The 20,827-nt window shown below is 42.1% G+C and overlaps 1 protein-coding gene across 6 annotated transcripts in view; it reads right to left on the minus strand.

Annotated features, from left to right (window-relative positions):
- Positions 1-20,827, minus strand: part of GRSF1 (G-rich RNA sequence binding factor 1) — a 48,583-nt gene that overhangs the window by 11,474 nt on the left and 16,282 nt on the right. For 4 of the 6 annotated variants that reach the window (XM_043448510.1, XM_043448509.1, XM_043448512.1 and 1 more), the window contains 5 exons: positions 18,071-18,165; positions 7,101-7,154; positions 3,046-3,202; positions 1,909-2,064; positions 1,377-1,520 (listed from right to left, as the gene is read on the minus strand). In XM_043448510.1, the coding sequence (XP_043304445.1) occupies positions 1,377-1,520; positions 1,909-2,064; positions 3,046-3,202; positions 7,101-7,154; positions 18,071-18,112 (553 nt within the window). In that variant the 5' untranslated portion in view covers positions 18,113-18,165. Of the gene's footprint in view, positions 1-1,376; positions 1,521-1,908; positions 2,065-3,045; positions 3,203-5,365; positions 5,507-5,654; positions 6,138-7,100; positions 7,155-18,070; positions 18,166-20,827 lie in introns of those variants that run through there. The other 2 variants (XM_043448508.1, XM_043448513.1) reach the window with 2 other exon arrangements.

Raw genomic sequence — 20,827 nt, forward strand, 5'->3', positions numbered from 1 at the left:
GAGATGGGAATACCAGACCACCTGACCTGCCTCTTGAGAAACCTGTACGCAGGTCAGGAAGTAACAGTTAGAACTGGACATGAAACAACAGACTGGTTCCAAATAGAAAAAGGAGTACTTCAAGGCTGTATATTGTCACCCTGCTTATTTAACTTATATGCAGAGTACATCATGAGAAATGCTGGGCTGGATGAAGCACAAGCTGGAATCAAGATTGCCGGGAAAAATAACAATAACCTCAGATATGCAGGTGACACCACCCATACGGCAGAAAGAGAACTAAAGAGCCTCTTGATGAAAGTGAACGAGGAGACTGAAAAAGTTGGCTTAAAACTCAACATTCGGAGTGGGCGGAGATAGAGGCTGGAAAAAAAAAAAAAACAACTCAACATTCAGAAAACTGAGATCATAGCATCTGGTCCCATCACTTCATGGCAAATAGATGGGGAAACAGTGAGAGACTTTATTTTCTTGGGCTCCAAAATCACTGCAGATTGTGACTGCAGCCATGAAATTTAAAGATGCTTACTCCTTGGAAGAAAAGCTATAACCAACCTAGACAGCATATTCAAAAGCAGAGACATTACTTTTCCAACAAAGGTCCGTCTAGTCAAAGCTATCGTTTTTCCAGTAGTCATGTATGGATGTGAAAGTAGGACTATAAAGAAAGCTGAGCACCGGAGAATTGATGCTTTCGAACTCTGGTGTTGAAGACTACGGAGAGTCCCATGGACTGCAAGGAGATCCAGCCAGCCCATCCTAAAGGAAATCAATCCTGAATATTCACTGGAAGGATTAATGCTGAAGCTAAAACTCCAATACTTTGGTCACCTGATGTGAAGGACTAACTCATCTGAAAAGACTGTGATGTTGGGAAAGACTGAAAGCGGGAGGAGAAGGCGATGACAGAGGATGAGATGGTTGGATGGATCACCAACTCAATGGACATGATTTTGAGCAAACTCCGGGAATTAGCAATGGTCAGAGAGGCCTGGCCTGCTGCAGTCCATGGGGTTGCAAAGAGTCAGACACGACTTAGCAACTGAACACAACTGAACTGACTGACTAGGAAAATGTTCACCTGAGATAAAAGGAAACAACGGAGGGAGAAGACTGTTGGCTGTTGTTTAGTCACTTAGTCATGTCTGACTCTTTTTGACTCCATGGGCTCTAGCCTGCCAGGCTCCCCTGATTATGGGATTTCCCAGGCAAGAATAGTGAAGTGGATTGTCACTTCCTTCTCCAGGGGATCTTCCTGACCCAGGGACTGAACTGAAGTCTCCTGCACTGGCAGGCGGATTCTTTACCACTAAGCCACTACGGAAACCCAGAGGAAGATGAAATGAGGTCCCAAACATGATATAACTGAAAAGCACCTGCAAAGAAATCTACGATGTCTTTCTCATTGCAACTATAAGGAAGTCCTCTCAAGCGAACCACGCCATCATTTACCACAGGTGCAGACTTGACATGCAGGCTCTTCATTAAGGCATCCACATCTTCATTGTTTATCTCATAGACTAAGCAAAAGAGCACAAAAAGTATGCAAGATTTACATAACAAAGAATCCATTAAAAATAATCACATTGGGTAGGTTATATAAGACTCTAAAAACATATGTATTAATACTTCTCTGGTGAAAATAATAAATGACATTTGTCAGATGTTTACCCTGAGCCAGCTGTAACATCACAACATCAGAGGTAAACTCTGTCAACATCCTCATTTTACAGACAAGAAACAGAGATTATTTTTGGCTTCATTTTCCCACCTTGGAAAAGGGTTATTCACAGTATCTAACTACTTCACTATTCATAATATTTAACATAGGATCAAATGAAAAGTACTGCCTTGAAAAGTACAGTCTAACGTGATGATCCCAAAAAGCAATAATATGACTTCACGTACCTTCCACATACCGCTGCCCCATGTACATGCGGTGTTTTTCTAAGGCTTTTTGCACATCCTGCTCTGACTCCATTTCAATTAAGGCATCACCCCTTCGTTTCCCATCTCTATTTAAGAGGAAGTGAATTCCATTCTCACCGTTGCGAATTCTGCAGTCTGAAAGTTTGTGAGTAAAATCAATCAAAACCAGAAATCAAAGTTTTAGCTCAATCATATCAATACAAGTCATCAGATTTGCAATCTTCCAACAACAAAATGAAGCAGTATCCAAACTGCCCGCCATTTTCCTTACACAAACCTTCAGCACCAAAGGCATCCAAATGCTAATGGTGGTAGTCTCTTAAATGTTCCGTGTGGAAAAGATAAGCAAACCTTATCACATAAGTTTATGACCTCATGATCAGTAAATGGCAAATCAGGTTAGGCTCAACACAAAATGTGATTAATATATCCTTCCAAATGTTTCTACAATTGGTTTAACATCATTCAAAGAATTAAAATATGGTTATGTTTATGCATAAGTGTCTTCTTTGTTATGACCATATCCATAAGAACTCTAAAATATCTCCTATCAGAATAATTTTGCAACATAATTTAACTTTTCCTCTTTTTCATTACCAAAGAAAAGACATCCCCAAACTGCACACTCCTTATATTGGGAGCAAGTTGAAGATGTAAATACAACGCACATCAAGTACTTAATATAGTATTACATGTTCATTTAACATGTAACATTTAAGTCAGCATCTTCTAGAAGCCTCTTAAGAAGCAGGAAAATTAAAATCATAGGAAGATACAAAAGATTAAGATCAACCATAATACCTTCAAACATGTTACTAAGGGAACAATAACAACAAATATACGTGTTACACAAAGAACTACTCAAGTATATTCTAACGTATTTCCACTAACAGGTTATGCACATATTAAAACTTCTGAGAAAACTGGTTTCATACCATACAGTTTTAACTTTAAAATTTTTGCTGTATTTAAGGTCTTTAAATCTGGTATATATGACAAATAATATATATGATGTCCCCAGAATGTGACAATTTCCATTCATCAAATAAGATGTCTACAGCATAGTCTAACTTGGATTTTATGGGACTACCTTTTACGCACATACATAAAATATACCTGAGAAAAAGCTAAGGACATCTTCTACAGTGCAGGACCATGGTAATCCTTGAGCTCGAATGAGATAAACATCATCCACTTCCTCTCCCAACTTGGACGGAGGCAATTCATACTCAGGGAGAGGTGGAAGGTCCTCCAGGTAGGTAGTTTTGGATTCCTTCCAAGAGAAATGAAGAATTGCAGAAATATTTCTTGAACACGTACTTAACAAATGTTTATTTCTACAAAAACACTCTGAATGTTATTCTTTAGGGACAATTTGTTATTTCAGAGGCAAGGAAAATTCACAAATCTAACTCATCCTGTTCTGGCTTACATTGCACATCCTAAAGCAAGAAGCATACACAGCCTAATGGCTTGGCAGAACGTAAATTTTATTCCAGGCTTGTTTTTAAATTTATCAATCTCAAATTACACCTAATAGTGTTTTAGTTAAGGCAGGACAAGAGAGGTCCCTTCAACTGGACAAATATATAAACACCTCCTAACTACAGTAGGCGATAACTAGGCTTCCATCTCAAAAAGCTTAGCATGTAGCATAGGACAAGGACACAGACAAGATGTTTTAAGTGTTACAGCTACGATACAAGATATTATAGAAATTGAAAACAGAGCACAAACAAAAGAATCAAGACAAGATATGAGATGAGCACTGAAGGAAGGCTAGAATTCTGAGAGCAATATATAAAGGCCAGACATTCCAGTCTGAGAAGTAAGGGGAACAAACAGTAGGAACAGAAGCCCATTTGCAAAACAGCAATAATTGCATTTGGCTAAACTGCAGGGTGCAATTAGGAGCCAAAGAAGATGAGCTGGCAAAAGGAACTGGGTACCACACAGCAGAGGGACTGGAGTGTTAAGCTCAGTGTGTGTCCTTAAACTGGTAGGCAAAGGGGAGCTAATAAAAGACATTTAGGAGTGCATAAATCAACAAGTCAGCAGGATGCTTGGAAAGCCTAACCTGTCAACAGGCATGTCAGGTCAACTGAATAAGTAAAAGATCATTAATCGCAAAAGCAGTAGTGTGAGGCAACTGGAGCTTGAGATATATCCAAAATACTCTTATTTTACCAGACTAAACAAAAAGTGGAACATAACAAGGTTCTAACAAGCACCAGAACCATAGCCAGGGAAGACAACTCGGGTTTTAAGACTTGCACTCTACTAGGCTAAGGAAACGGATTCCTTTGTATCATCCTACCATTTACATGAAAATTTGTCTAATTGTAAGAAGTCAATGATAAATGTAAACGTCTAGCAGAGGCCTAATACGTATTTAATAAGAATGCAACAAGCACTACGATTATCAACAAGGGAAGATAGGCTTTTAAGTCAAGTGACTTGCATTCTACTCAAGAGAGATACTTCACTGTTTTTTATGTTCCCGTCATTTTCACGAAGATTTAAATAATCTTAAGGAATCAATAATGCAAGCACAGTATAATACTAGTGAAGGCTCAACACATATCATTATATTAGCCAAATTCACAGAAACAAATACCAGAAAAAGAGAGCAGCCAGGTCAAAAAGGCATACTATTTTCTTTTAATCAAAACAACATTCCCCATTTTCCCAGAATTCCATAAACATCACAAGCTTTTACAAAAAAGGGCAGCAAAAACTATTGGGCCCGGATTCAAATCCATTAGCTCAGCCACTGGCAGACATCAGCCATGCTGATCAGCTTCCCAGTTTCCCTAAGTTCAAGGAGAAGCACAAACTGAATTAAGATAAATATGACCCAAGGCATCAGGAACATGGTGGTCAAAAAAGTGTGCTGACATTTCCCAGACGCCACGCTAACAAGCAGAAGGAAAGCTTCCTACGAGGCACAAATATTCGCAAACCGTACACACTCACTGAAAAAACAAGTAAATTACTATAGACTCACTCCTGGGTCCCCAAGTCATCATCAGCCCCAGACGCCTTCTCTCCTCGGCCCCCCTCCCCCCATATCGGTCTCCAAGCTGTCCTTCCCACCGGCGGTGACCCACGGTCCTAAAGGACCTTCCGTCAGAGGAGGCGGAGGTGACCTTCAGTAACTGGGGCAACCCGCCTTTCCCCGGGGACTCGAGAGCAAGGACAGCGCCGGGGACCAGCCTGCTTCTGCCCCCCACCCCCCCACCAACCCAGCCCACGCGAGTGCGGGAAGCTTCGCAGCAGCGGACCGCGAGGTGCGCCAAGGGCCGCCCAGGCCTAGAGCTCGGGCGACACAGAAAGTCCCGACCCTCCGGGGGTCCAGCCTCCCAACTTCACGACCAGGGGGGCGGGGAGCGACAGGGATGCGCGGCGGGGACGGAGACCGCCTCACAAAACCTACCATAGGCCGGCGGGAAACAAGGCCTCAACATTCACCCCCAGTCACACTTACACTGCCCAACCGACCACAGACTCGAGAAGAGAACAAAAACAAGGAGAAAAGCCGAGGCCGGGGAAAGCGTCCCTTGTTCTGGGGCCCAATAGGAGGACTGGGCGGGCGGGGGTGGGAGCGGAAGGGGGGTGCGGCGCGTGCCGCGGAACCCCGCGCGCGCCGGCGAGACGCACGCCGCGGGGAGCGGGCGCGCGGCCGGGGAGGGTCCGGCGCGCAGCCCTTCGCGGCACCCACGTACCTGGCTGTAGCCCCGCGCCGGGCCCGCCGCAGCCGCCGCCAGTGACTGCGGCAGCAAAGGGGCGCGCAGGGCCGGGTACGAGGCGGCGGCGGACGCGGCCACGGTGGGAGGGCCCGCCAGCCTCCCGGCAGTCACAGGCCCGCTCTGGAAGCCCCGCGTCTGAGAGGCGGCGGCCGCGGCGGCCCCGAGCAGCAGCAGCAGGCGGCGGCGGCCCGAGACTCCCGAGGGAAAGGAGCCGGCGGTCGAGTAAAAGGGCAGGCAGGCGGCGCCGGTGCGCCGGCAGCTGCTGCAGTTGCAGCCGCAACCGCGGAGCAGCGCCCCGAGCACCCAGCGCGTCCCGGCCATGGACTCCGGAGGCGGCGCGGGGCCTGAAGGCGGCTGCGGCGGCAGCGCCAGCGGAGAGGAAGTGGAATCCAGGGCCGGGGAGGGGTGGCCAGGCACATGCGCCGCCGGCACCGGGGGCAGCGGCGAGTCGGGAGGAGGCGGAGGAGAGCTCGCGGCTCCGCCCGGTCTCCGCCCTCGGGGCGTGGCTGCCCGCTGGTAGGGCGGGGCCGGGGACCGGTACGACCCGCCGGCGGTTCTTTCACTTTGTGGAAACTGAGGCCTGAAGAGGACTTCCGGTTCTGAGAGGGCTGCCCCCTGGAGACGCCCGACGCCGGGCGCTTTCTCTCGCCTTGTGAGGTGAGGGGCCAAAGCACCGCTTCTGGAGGAAATTGGTTGTAACTGATGATGCCGGCGGAGATTTAATAACGCCCCCCCCCCCACCTTGGGTTATGTGTGGAAAGCCAACTTTATTAGTTATAAAATGAAATCTGTAGATAGTTATATGTTAATAAAGTATATAGATATTCTTCCGGTGTTGGAAAATTCACTCCAGGCCACTTAGGTTTTATGGAAGACCCACATTAGTACCTATTTTTGTGAGTATAAAGCTGTGATTTTTTTTTACTTTTATGTGAAAAGATGAAAATTGAAAATAACAGCGTCTGTTTTGCAGCAGCCTTGGTAGAGGCTGAGGTGGCATCACCAAGCTTTCTCTTGGGAAACTGTACTCAGCATCTCCCTTGCCGTAGCTTTGAACTGCGTCTTTGAGCATCTGTGCTTTATCGCCTTAGCAAGATGTGTGCTGGGGTAATTGCTTGCTCCCTTTATGCCATTTTGGCTTCCAACAGGTTTCATAGGAAAGCTCTGCTTACGAGCGAAACGTGTGGAACAGATCAGAGGGTCCCCTGAGGATTCAGTGTATTCACGAATAGACAAGAAGAGGTTTGCGAAGGACTGCTTGTGCTGTTTTCTTCCTGCGGCCAGAACCCCCCTCAGGTTTTGTGTTTTGTTTTTAATCACAAATAATGCTTTTAATTATTTAGCCTCTTACAGTACTCACATAATAGAAACTGACAAATCCGTGATGTTTAGTTACTAAGGTCTGTCCAACTATTGACATACCATGGACTGTAGACCACCAGGCTCCTCTGTCCATGTAATTTCCCAGGCAAGCGTCTCAGGTTTTAGTAGGCCAAAAAAAAACAAAAAAAAGAAAAGAAAAATATTCAGAGGGTGAAAAATAGAAAAAGCTAAAATTTTAAAATTTTGTTGTAGAAAATCTCAAAAGTGTGATAAATTTCTAGACTTTCAGAAATTACCAACATTTTTCTTTCATCTGCCTTCACTACCACTCCCAACCATGTTTTTTTTCCTTAATTGGAATATTTTAAAGCAAACTCCAAAGATCATGTCAATCGATTATCTTTCAGTATTCATGTTAAACTGGTGACTTAGGAAAAAATGACATTCAGATTAGTTGCATTAAAAAACAAAATTCAACAGAGTATAGTTTAAAGATCTTCCTGGCTTTATTTAACAATTCATGAATTGGGCAGCATCCCATCTCGCAGATAAAAAGGAGCTCCCAAGAGCTATACAAAATGAAAGACTTTTCTAGGCAGAAGAGGGCAGGACAGAGAAATTATACCAGCAAAAAGTGCATTGGTTGTGCCAAGGTCTCTTTCCTTTAGAGGGTAGTTGGGATCTATCAGGAAGATTATATCCCTAGTGGGGACAAGGTAATTCCTGACTGACTCATTTAAGATTCTATTTCTGGGAAAGCAGAAAATGTGGGGCTTAGCATAAGTGACTCCATTTTAGCCCTGTTGTTTTTAATAGTAGATGTAAAGTTTCAAGATTATTGCATTTAAAGTTTGAGTTGTTTACTCTGGCCTACTTTTAGGGGGAAGTTCAGTGTTTCCTGAGGGCTTCCGTGGTGGCTCAGAGGGTAAAGTGTCTGTCTGCAACGTGGGAAACCTGGGTTCAATCCCTGGGTCGGGAAGATCCCCTGGAGAAGGAAATGGCAACCCACTCCAATATTCTTGCCTGGAAAATCCTGTGGACGGAGGAGCCTGGTGCAGGTTACAGTCCATGTGGGGTCACAAAGAGTCGGATACAACTGAGCGACTTCACTTCACTTTCCGTGTTTCCTAGAAACCCTTTCCTCACCAAAAAAAAAGTGAACAGAAGTCTGATTGGCTTGTCTCTATGGACCTGGAGTATCAAAGAGAAGAGAACGTCTTCTACAACATTTAGGAATCCCAGAGGTTGTTTTTTCTTAGATCTCCCATTCGAGAAGGAAAATGGGTTAGCCCTTCTTGACAGATTATCACTACGACAAATCCCAATATGTGGACATGTTAGGGATTCTGCCCACATTTAGTCTTGCCTTCATCTTCTTTTTATTTATTTTTGGCTGTGCTGAGTCTTCATTGCTACACGGCTTTATCTCACAGCAAGCAAGGGCTACTCTCTAGTTGCAGTGTGCTGGCTTCTCATTGCCATGGTTTCTCTTGTTGCTCGGCCCGGGCTCTAGGGCACACAGGCTTCAGTAGTTGTGGCACGTGGCCTCAGCAGTTGTGGCTCCCAGGCTCTAGGGCACAGGCCTGATAGTTGTGGTGCACAGGCTTAGTTACTCTGTAGCATGTGGGATCTTCCCGGTTCAGGGATCGAACCTGTGTCCCCTGCATTGGCAAGCAGATTATTTATTGTTTAAACCACTAGGGAAGCCCAAGGCAGTAGAGGAAATATAGGTCAAAAGTGGCCTATGTTTTGCTTTGTTTGGATTACGTTGAGAGAGAGTAATGTTGAAATAATGATGGGAAAGGATTCTGGGGATAAAAATTTAGTTGTGTAACTAGAAGAAAGTAGGCATAATTGGTGTGTGGGGTCCTAGAAAAGTGGAAGAGGAGAGGCATCCAGGCTCAGATGCAGAGATTAAATAGGAGAGAGCTCCAGCACCTTGTCTATGATAATTTAATCATAAAGCATATATTCTTCTAGTAAGGTTATTTAGCACTTGCTACAGTACTAAGTGGGCTTGCTTCTCTTGTGGCTCAGCTGGTAAAGAATCTGTCTGCAATGCAGGAGACCTGGGTTCAATCCCTGGGTTGGGAAGATCCCTTGGAGAAAGGAAAGGCTACCCACTCCAGTATTCTGGCTTGGAGAATTCCATGGACTATGTAGTCCATGGGGTTGTAAAGAGTCAGACACGACTGAGTGACTTTCACTTTCACTTTTTACTTTCACAGTACTAAATGGGCTTCCCTGGTGGCTCAGATGGTAAAGAATCTGCCTGCAACGCAGGAGACCCAGGTTCGATCCCTGGGTCAGGAAGATCCCCTGGAGAAGGGAATGGCCACCCACTCCATTATTCTTGCCTGGAGAATCCCAGGGACAGAGGAGCCTGGTGAGCTATAGTCCATGGGGTTGCAAGGAGTCGGACACAACTGAGTGACTAAGCAAGGCACAGCACAGCACTGACAGGGTGTCAGCCTGCTTCCCTGACAAGAATTTCAGAGGTAGAACTAGTCTAAGTTGGTAGAAAGACACACTCTGGATTTGGGGGAAAGTAAGGAAAAGGAATGAGAAAAACAACCGCCTCCCATCAGTAGGAAAGTCTTCAAAAGAAGCCCTCTTGGCTCTAAAGAGCACATTATTAGGAGCTGGGAAAAGAGCTGGAAGGGGACAATTGCTCTGGTTACTAACAAATAAATGAAGGAACTCATTTTATTGTCTGTGCCCTTCAATTCCAAAAGGTGAATATACTTTTCTTCTGATATGCAATGAAGTTAAGTTAATCTCAAAGGATCCCACCCCACAGCTGCCTTTGCATTTGAAAGAAACAAAAAATCATGAACCATGGATGTCAATAAGCCTAGGGTGGCAAAAGGAAAAGGAATTGAAGTCAAGTACCATAAAGAAACAGTGCCCATTTGTGTAACCTGTGATTAAGGTGCTATTCATCATCCAAGATTAAAGGAAGTTTATTACATTGAGTAGATACAAAAGAACTTCAGGAATAGAAGCAACCTTACTTTGGAGGAAAGACAAAGGTACATTTTATCACCACCATCACTGCTTCATTCTTTTATCTGACAAGAAAAATTGATCCACTGGATCCACAAGTTCAAAGATTTGGTTTTGATGCAATGATGTGTTTCTTAAGTTAGCTTTGTCATTTGGTTTATATTCACATTAATAAGACCATCAGTTCAGTTCGGTCTCTCAGTTGCGTCCGACTCTGTGACCCCGTGGACTGCAGCATGCCAGGCTTCCCTGTCCATCACCAATGAGACCATGGTAACCGATTTTTATCTTTTCCATATATTGCATTTGGATAATCGTTCTGTGACAGAGTAAAAATAATATTTATGATTGACACATGACAGATGAATAAACCTCCAAATATTGCAGCTTCTTCACTTATTAAAATTAGCCTGTTAAAGTAAGTATCTAGGAAAGAGAATAGCAGATTCATTGTTTAAATGAAATACAGAGTCAAGAAATAGTAATTTTTTTAAAAAGGGATTATTTTATATTAGTAGTCCATTTTTTCCCATGGCAAGTATTTTTAAATTAACAAGACTGGAAGCCAGAGTCAGGATGTAGTGAGGACCAGCGTCAGGCTCTAGAGAGGAAAAGAGTTAGGATGGAGTGCAGTAAAGAGTCAGGACATTGGTGCTCTGAGACAACTCAGAGGGATAGAGTGAGGAGGGAGGTGGGAGGGGTTTCAGGATGGGGGGACACATGCATAACTGTGGCTGATTCACGTTGATGTATGGCAAAAACCATCACAATATTATACAGTAATTATCCTCCAATTAAAATAATATTTTAAAAAGTCAGGACATACAGCACAGTAGAGTTAAAATATAATGTCTACACAGTTATCACAAAGAACTGATGTTACTCCAAGATATATAAGGGTGTCAAAAAGCTGAATTCTCTATGGATGCTGAGTTGGTGCTACTGTGTAAAACTCACACTGACCAACCTAGACAGCATATTAAAAAGCAGAGACATTACTTTGTCAACAAAGGTCCATCTAGTCAAGGCTATGGTTTTTACAGTAGTCATGTATGGATGTGAGAATTGGACTATAAAGAAAGCTGAGTGCTGAAGAATTGATGCTTTTGAACTGTGGTGTTGGAGAAGACTCTTGAGAGTCCCTTGGACTGCAAGGAGATCCAACCAGTCCATCCTAAAGGAGATCAGTCCTGGGTGTTCATTGGAAGGACTGATGTTGAAGCTGAAACTCCAATACTTTGGTCACCTGATGCGAAGAGCTGACTCACTTGAAAAGACCCTGATGCTAGGAAGGATTGAGGGCAGGAGAAGGGGACGACAGAGGATGAGATGATTGGATGGCATCATCGACTCGATGGACATGGGTTTGGGTGGACTCCGGGAGTTGGTGATGGACAGGGAGGCCTGGCATGCTGCAGTCCATGGGGTCGCAAAGAGTCAGACATGGGGTCGCAAAGAGTGACTGAACTGAACTGAGGATATTTAGAAAGTGGAATGATGGGCTATGGCATCCTCTGGCTATATTTACAAAGATCAGGTGGCAGTGCTTTGGATTGGTCAGGAACTGAGTAGTAGTTACATCAACAAGCTTTTGCTAGGCGGGCAAAAGCTAGGGTGCAAACAGAGCCAAAGCTCTGAGTATCAACCACAGGATGCAAAATACCTGAGAAGGCTTTGTTAATAGCTCTCATTCTGAATAATCATCTCTTTAAAACAGGTAATAAAGGAACTTAGTGTTTAAATAAAATTCAATCCATACAAGATGATATATATACACATATACAAGAATGTGTATAGAACGCCCCCCCCAACACACACACAGACAGTAAGGTTTGCCTCTAACCGCTGTCCTCCAGTCATCCAGTTCTCCTCAGATGTGTTTGCAGTTTCTTGTGTACCCTTGCTGTGATGGTCTGTGCAGTGCTTCATCACTTTTAAATTTGGTAATTCTGCTATACTTGGGATTTTTGACAAGTTTTCCACCTGCTGTGAAAGGATGTTCTGAAGACTGTGTTTCTAAACTGAGAGCAAAAGGAAAAGGAAGCACAATAGACAAATGAGTTCTAGTGTTACAAGGATCAAAGGACACTGGGGAAAAGAGGCATGAAAGAAAGGTGAATCTACTATGCTATTTGGAAGAAGAATTTTTTACCCTCTTTAACAATAATTAGGAAAAACAAGACTTCAGAGTCAGAGAGTCTGATAAAGTTCTGGCTATATCACTGTCTAGCTGTGTAACATTGGTCATTATTTAATCTCTCTGAGTTTTGTTTTCCTAAATTAAAAGATACAGATAATGTTAACTAACTCCTGCACAGAGTTGTGAGTTACCTGGCACCTAGAAAAAAATAAGTGGCAACTATTATTATTTTCTTAGGCGTTATTTAAAGGAAATTTTGTGTTTTAATTCTGCTTCTTTCCGCTGATCCCATCTCAGTGTTTATTTATAGGTTAACTGACATATAATTGGCATATAGTCACCTTAATATTTGTTAATAATGTATCTAAGGATTTAAAACAGCTTCCTTCCCAGGAAAATAAAACTTTCTTCTAGATAAATTGTATAGAATTAGAAAATACCAAGCTGAGGGCTAAGCTCTAAGATAACTGCTCAAGCATATTCTAGGGTCTATGGCAGATATATATACCCTGCTGGTCTGAAGGACATCAGAGGATTGAGACTCATCACTATAAAGAGATCTTTTGTTTTTGTCAGTCGCTCAGTCGTGTCCAACTCTGCGACCCGATAGGCTGCAGGACACCAGCTTCACTGTCGTTAACCGTCTCCCGGTGTTTGCTCAAACTCATGTCCGTTGAGTTGGTGATGCCATCCATCCAACCATCTCGTCCTCTGTCGTCTCTTCTCCTCCTGCCTTCTATCTTTCTCAGCATCGGGGTCTTTTCCAGTGAGTCAGCTCTTCTCATCAGGTGGCTGAATTATTGGAGCTTCAGCTTCAGCATCAGTCTTTCCAATGAATATTCATTCAGGATTGACTTCCTTTAGGATTGACTGATTTGATCTCCTCCAGTCCAGGGGACCTGGAAGTACCTATTTCTTTTTTTTTTCCTTTTGACCGCACCACAGAGATTATGGAATCTTAGTTCCTCGACCAGGGATCAAACACAGGTCCTTGGCAGTGAAAGTGCGGAGTCCTAACCACTGGACCTCCAGAGAATTCTAGAAGTATGTGTTTCTTATATGTTACATTTAGTCTGCTTTCCCCTCTACACTTAAAAGCCTGTGTCGTAAAATCCTGATAATCTATCTCTCTACCTACATGCCCACCTGTATCTGTATAATATGTGTGTGTGTGTGTGTCTGTGTGTATACATGTGTGGGTTAAGAGATATAATGCTGGTTTTATAAGTAACATTTATATTTGACGAAAAAGTAACAAAAATGAAAAAGGTCAACAGTAAATTGGACATTGGATAGGATATTTTTCTAGTAAAAATATAAACCTGTATTTTAAAATAATCTTTAAGCCAAGATTATGTGCAGAAATGTTCACTGAAGCATTGTGTATCATAAAAATGGAAGAATACAAGTTAACCATCAATTTAAACAAATGATTTAAGAAATTAGGTCTAGTCATTAAAATGGAATAGTATACAACCATTAAAAAGAATGAAGGAGATCTATACGTGCTGATATGGCATGATCTCTAAGGTATACTGAAGAATAAAAACCATGTTCAGAGGAGTAAATATATTACCATTTCTCCTTAGAATATGTATATTTGTATTTATATGCACTCACATCTATTTGTACACAAAAACACACACATGTCTAAGCTTGGACTTGGAAAGAAAATGTTGAGTGCATTTCTGGAAATTGTTAACAATAGCAACATCTGGAGAGAAATTGTGGGTCTAGGATGAGAGGAAGAAGTTTTTTATTGTATATATGTGATTGATTTGTTTACCATATGTATATATATTTCCATTTAAAAACCAAACAAAATACTGAAAGGATATTTTTAGAAGTTGTATATCTTTATCTGAAGCATTACTTACTATTACAAATAAAATATTCCAAAATATAAAAATAAAATAATCTTCATATATATTTCAAATTTGATTCTATTTGTAGGCTCCATTTATAACAAACACTTACTAGAGTCTGCCATAAGTACAAACACAGTACTAATTTATATTGAAGTCATTTGAGCAAATACAATATTGTTATCATTTGCAAGGTTGCATGTGAAATAATTCACTTAGCGTATAATTTTATAATGATCACTTGTTATACTTCATTTACACAAAATTAATTATTCCATTTAACATTATAATCACAAGTTAATCTCAAGATTTCAAGGAGAAAGAAGGATTAACTAATCCATGGCACCTGCTTTCTAGGTATTTTTCTGCAAATAAAACTTGGGATAGAAGTCTAAGCTATCACAAGAACTATCCCTGGAAAAGTTCAATAAAGTAGATGTACTTCCACCAACTCCATTCTTGTTCCATTCTTACAACTTCCAGACATCTTTGTGAGCTCCTAGGCCTACTCTCCATTCAGAATTTGTACACTGGACTGTATTTTCTTCTTATTTTTTTTTTAATTTGGTGGAAAATTTATTCATGATTTTGTATTGGTTTCTGCCATACAACAGTGTGAATCAGTCATAATTATATATGTATGTCCCTTTCCTCTTGAGCCTCCCTCCCCTGCCTGGACCATATTTCAATAGCACCCCCTACAATCTTTTCTACTCATTACAGTTTCTATTGGTGACAGTTATCTTGAAGTTTGACCATGAATCTGACCTCATATCTTAGTAAGGAGTGAGTGATCTATTCTGACAGTCATTAATTTCAGAGATATTTATTAATGCACTTTTTGTACTAGACACTGAGAAATGTATAATGAAAGTAGTTCCTTCTTTCCAGGTTCTCACAGTCTAGTAAGGAAGATGGATAAGAAATTAATCGCAGCATATTGCATTTACTGTGATAATGAGGTATTAATATTAATATATCAGGATACCATTGGAGTTGAAAAGTGGGACACTTTCACACTCTTATGGGGTCAAAGACCATGTCAAGAGAGTTGACAACAAAGTTGGATCTTGAAAGAACCAATAGATATTAGCAAAATGAAGGGAATACTGTCCTTGGTCGAGGGAGGAATTTTTACACAATCTCAGAAACATAAGGTTTAGAGAATTTAAGGAATTGCAATGGTTTGTGGCAAGAATGCTAACATAGCGGGGATGATGAAAAGTCCAGATCATTAAAAAGACTTATACAGGCATTGTAAGGAACTTGAACTTATCTGGAAGATATTGGGGTGCCCATTGAAAGTGATAAGCAGATTTACATTTCAAAACTGGGCTTTGGCAGTGGTTTGGAAGATGAATTATAGGAAGACAAATAATTTACAGGAGAAATAGGAGTGCCTAGACCATGAGAGCAACTTTAAGAGCTGTTTAGACTGTCTACAGAAATCTTGCTATTCTGAAATCATCTGCTATGAGCCTTATGGCAGCCCTGGGCAGAGGCATCCAGGGAAAGGTCAAACTAAAGGAGCTGACAGACATATATCAAAAGAAAGGCTTGGACTTCCCTGGTGTTACAGTGGATAAGGATCCGCCTGCCAATGCAGGGGACACAAGTTCGATCCCTGGTCCGGGAAGATGCCACATGCCGCAGAGCAACTAACCCCAGTGTCACAACTACTGAGCCCTCACTCTATAGAGTTCTCGAGCCACAACTACTGAGCCCACACCTAGAGCCTGTGCTCCACAACAAGAGAAGCCACCACAATGAGAAGCCAGTGCAATACAACAAAGAGTAGCCCTCACTTGCTGCAACTAGAGAAAGCCTGTGTGCAGCAATGAAGACCTGCTGCTGCTGCTAAGTCTCTTCAGTCGTGTCCGACTCTGTGCGACCCCATAGACGGCAGCCCACCAGGCTCCGCCATCCCTGGGATTCTCCAGGCAAGAACAATGGAGTGAGTTGCCATTTCCTTCTCCAATGCATGAAAGTGAAAAGTGAAAGTGAAGTCACTCAGTCGTGTCTGACTCTTCGTGACCCCATGGACTACAGCCTACCAGGCTCCTCGGTCCATGGGATTTTCCAGGCAAGAGTACTGGAGTGGGGTGCCATTGCCTTCTCCAAATGAAGACCTAGTGCAACCAAAACTTTAAAAAAAAAAGTAAAAGCTTTAGAGACTTCCCTGGAGATCCAGTGGTTAAGACTCCAAGCTTCCAGTGCAGAGGGCTCAGGTTCAATCTCTGGTGGTAAGGGAAACTAAGATCTTGCATGCAGCAGAGCAGCCAAAAAAAAAAAACAAAAACAGTAAAGGCTTTAATCCTACTTGCCACTAACTGGGGAAACACCAAACCAAAAGAGTAATTTTTGCTATGTTGTTACTGAGAGTTCTAACCTAATTTTTGAATCCCCTTACAACATCCTTGCTTAGTAGGGATCCAACCCATGTTAAGTAACTCCAATGAGAACAATTCACTAGTCCCTAAGAAAGGTCATATACATTTGCTTTCATTTTAAAAAGAAAAAAACAAAACAAAACAAAACAGCAAGCTTTGTAGGGACTTCCTAGTCAATATTCCAGGTGCTCTCCAGATTTTCTGTTGACTTTGCCTACATTTTCTCTTCCTGAAATTCAGCTGTTTAGTGATGCATAATTGATATGTAGGGCTGATTTTATGGAAAGGTAATAAAAGGAAGCTTTCCCTAGGTAATGTCATTTGGGGGAGCCAGGAAGCAAAGTTTCTCCTCCCTCAACTACCCCCACCCCAAGCTATAATAGAGGCCCAAATTTCACCATTAGCATTTCTGAAGAAATGGCACATTTAATTAAGTCACACTAGGATGTTTATGACATATCAGATAGATTCCGTCCTGACACTGGGAACCCCGAGAAGTACAGAACCGCTAGCAAAGGGAAGAGCACTACAAGTGGAGAGTTTGTTCAAAATACTGTTTCTAGGACTCATATAATTTTCTCACAATAGATCTGGGGTGAATTTCTGGATGATTCTGATATGCAGCTAAATTTAGGAACTATTAGCTGTGAACCCACATTAAAAACCCCAAGTAACAGGCTCACCTCATAAACACAAAGTCAATGTTCCTATAAAGCTCATGTCCTAAGTTTCTAAGGTAAAGGGTAATAGGAGAGTCAATGGCACATTTGGTGCCTGATGAAATATGCCACTGACTTTTTAAGTTTCTAAGTTTTCTTCAATTTCTGCTTTCAGTGAGCAGAACTATGGTGATGAGAACAGAACAATTCATAACACTTTGCCTTTAAAATTTCTGTTGGCTATTTCAATATCTATGTATCTTAGGATGAGAATTTTATGAATCTGTAGCAAATATTAGGTCACTGGGCTCATGATATCTTTTTAAGTAAGTGGCAAGTTTTAGCTTTGATTTTTCTTAAGAAAATAAACACAGAAATTTTTCCAAGGACATAAAAATGCATTTTTAAATCATGCAATGACAAAAAAAAAATGATAGCTGAAGCACTCAGATGGAAGATATAAAAATAAAAATTAGCAATTTGTTTAACGTTTACAGTTTACAACATTCATTTGTATATTTGACTCATCTAAGAATTATGTAACATGGGTAGGATAGGTGTTGGGGTACCAATTTTATCTTATTTGTTTTTTGGCTGTGCTGGATCTTTGAACTCACACAACTAGAGAAAGCGGTTAAGACCCTGTATAGGAAGAATGTCATATGTTGTTTTCTGTTTTCTAAGTAATTCTAGTAAACTCAATATGTTAATTCAGAAATTTCAATTATTTATACAGACTTGTTGAATTACTCCTGGACATATGCAGTAAATAATAATAGAACTACCTGTTACTGGGAACCAACTCTGAGCTAAACGCTATGTGAGGTGTGTAAATTATCTCTACTTCTTATTGATAGCTTACATTCCTGAGTACAGTCCTGACTGCAGTAGAAATGGTGAGTCATTGCCCCATCAGTAAGTCACTGGAGAATTTTATCTAGTCTGCGAAGAACTAGCACTACCAAAGGAAGAAGCACACTGTACTTCCAATCTGGGATTCCAAACGAACCTGTGTTCTTAGAAACTTCATGCTTGCTGGCAGCGCTTCCATCCATAAAGTTTGGGGCACAGCTATGACAAGGACCCGCTTTTGGGACTCTGGCCCTGTATGGAAGAAGCCAAGAGAGACGCTGCTGAAGCTAGAGGTCCACCTCATTCCCAAATGTGCTCCTAGCAAGTCTGGGTTCCCCGTGACTACCAAGCTTGGGGTCTAAGTAAGAGTACACAGTAACGGCATGGATTACAAACCCCTCGAAAGTCTATAATCTGACAGATTAGGTTAGTAGTTCTAATTCCCCAGGCAGTTATGGAATGGTCAAAGAGACCAGGAATAGCTGACCAAGAAACCAAAGTTCGGGCCACATGGTTCGCCCACAGGCTTTCAATCACCCACACACATAGGTACACCGTAGAGGTAGTAAAATAAAGCAGAAAACATGTATACTGAGAAAGCAGAGAGGCTGCAGCTCTGCGTGTTCCTACCTTGTCCTGAAGATCCCGGACGAGCCCCCAAGATGATAACTTAACGGTAAGGGATGTCGGATTTGTGATCTCTGAAGATTTAGCTTCGGGACCAGGCTCGAGACCTGGCTCGGGACCAACTCAAGAGGTTGTGTGTAGCAAAAAAGGGACAGGGAAAGATTCTGACATAGACATCAGAAGGGGGATGGAGTGTGCCCCCCTTACTAGTCTTATCAAGGCCTTATATGCTTTTACCAGACCCACTGCCACAACAGACATCTGAAATTAACAAGAATAGAATAGAAAGGTCTTACCAGACACACTCCTACAACATACATCTTAAGATAACAAGGTTAGTCAAAAGGTTCTTGTTAAGGAGAAACCTGTCCTTGGGCAAGATACATTGTCATATTGACTAAGACAAAGTCATGCAGGAAAAAAAAAAAAACGTTTGTCCTTTTCTCCTCCTTGAGGGCCCTGGACCCCTTCCTCCTTGAGGGCCCTGGACTCCTACCTAAAAATTAGCTCTCTCATTATGACAATACTGCAAGATGTTAAGAGGTCATCTCATTTTGCAAAAGAGGAAACTGAGACTCAGGTTAAATGAGGTGCTTAATGATTAACATGTTGCAAAGCTGGCAAACTCCCATCTTTCTGATCCCAAACTTCTCTTCATTACATCTTTCTTAAATGCTTATAAGGATGTTTATTAACAGTCATTAATTTTTAGTCACTTAAGAATTACTAATTTACACACATGCCATGTTCACTCATTCATTTGAACAGCCACATGTACATATTTTCCCAGGTAAAGTATTTCTAGGACCTGGACATTAGCTGTGCACTGGACATACAAAGAAAAAATAAAAAGCCTATACAGTGTAGGCTAGCCTGGAAACTGTATCAGTGAATAAATAACTAGAGTATAAAATATGAATACCGCTTAGGAATATCCACAAAGCACTTTAGTGACTAAGAGGAAGCTGACACTGCCTCAGCTGTGATTTAGTGTGCTAATTTTGAAGATGTCAAACTATTAAATCAAACCTTCAGTGAAAAACATTTAGTTGGTTTATTTAATATTATGTAATGTGCTTAATCACCAACTCAATGGACATGGGTTTGGGTGGACGCCGGGAGTTGGTGATGGACAGGGAGGCCTGGCGTGCTGCGGTTCTTGGGGTCGCAGAGTCAGACACGACCAAGCGACTGAACTGAACTGAATGTGCTTAAGGGTAACTTTTAAAAGTAGACTTAAAAAAGTTCTTTTCTTTCTGAAATGGAAATTCCGGAATAGACTCAAATTGAAGGTGAATACTCTGAAGCACTGGGGAGGTTTATATAATCACTGATGTGGCTAATTTTCTGTTTCACACTTATAACTGTTACACACCTCATTAACTCCTGGTCACATGGTTGTAGCCGATATTTATAATTAGTATTAATTCCAGACTCCTGCTGCCCTGGCTCCTCGTCTGGTAGGGTGACCCAAACCTTCATTTCTGCTGCCCACTCTGGGTGGTAATTTTTTCCTTGCCAGAAGTCTCAGGATATGGGAGTAGCAAGAGCACTTTGGGAGACCTCCCACAATTCAGACATATTCTCCCTTATCCCCATTATACAGTAGAAATCTGATTTCCCCTTGGTAGTCAGGATCGATCACCACAATAGGTACAGTAATCACCCGTTTTGCCTGTTGATTCATTGGTATGAGGAGCCCAAAGTGGTCAGATGGCAGTCCCAATTTCCAGCGTCACAGAACCATGGTTGTGACCTCTAGTGGAAGCAAGCATTCCTTCCTTTGGAACTAAGACCTCTATGGGCTAAGTTGCTTCAGTTGTGTCTGACTGTGCAACCCTATGGACTGTGGTCTGCCAGGCTTCTCTGCCCAAGGGATTCTCCAGGTAAGAATACTGCAGTGGGTTGCCATTTCCTACTCCAAGGCCTCTATACTAAACTTAAAGTCACAGGGACAGAGAGAAAAGTTTGTTAGTGAATCATGAGGGATAATAAAAAAGCAACTCCCATGTTCATCTCCTGAATCCCCAGACCTGTAAATCCTGGCTGTAGGAGAAAGAACACCACCTGCATTACCATCTAATTTAGAGCATATACCGCACCCTGGAGGACACTGCCTCAGCTGCATAAGCTGTGCCATATGCCGCTTGACTGGTGCCATACGTGATTTTTCAAAAAGACAGCCCACCATTCTGTCAAACCAGTGGCTTTAGGAAGGGAGCGGGGCAGGGTAAGACGGGTGAATTTGATGAGTATAGTCCCAGTGCCACACTTCATTTCTACACAA

This window comes from Cervus canadensis, chromosome 26, assembly GCF_019320065.1.
Source record: "Cervus canadensis isolate Bull #8, Minnesota chromosome 26, ASM1932006v1, whole genome shotgun sequence".
NCBI lineage: Eukaryota > Metazoa > Chordata > Mammalia > Artiodactyla > Cervidae > Cervus > Cervus canadensis.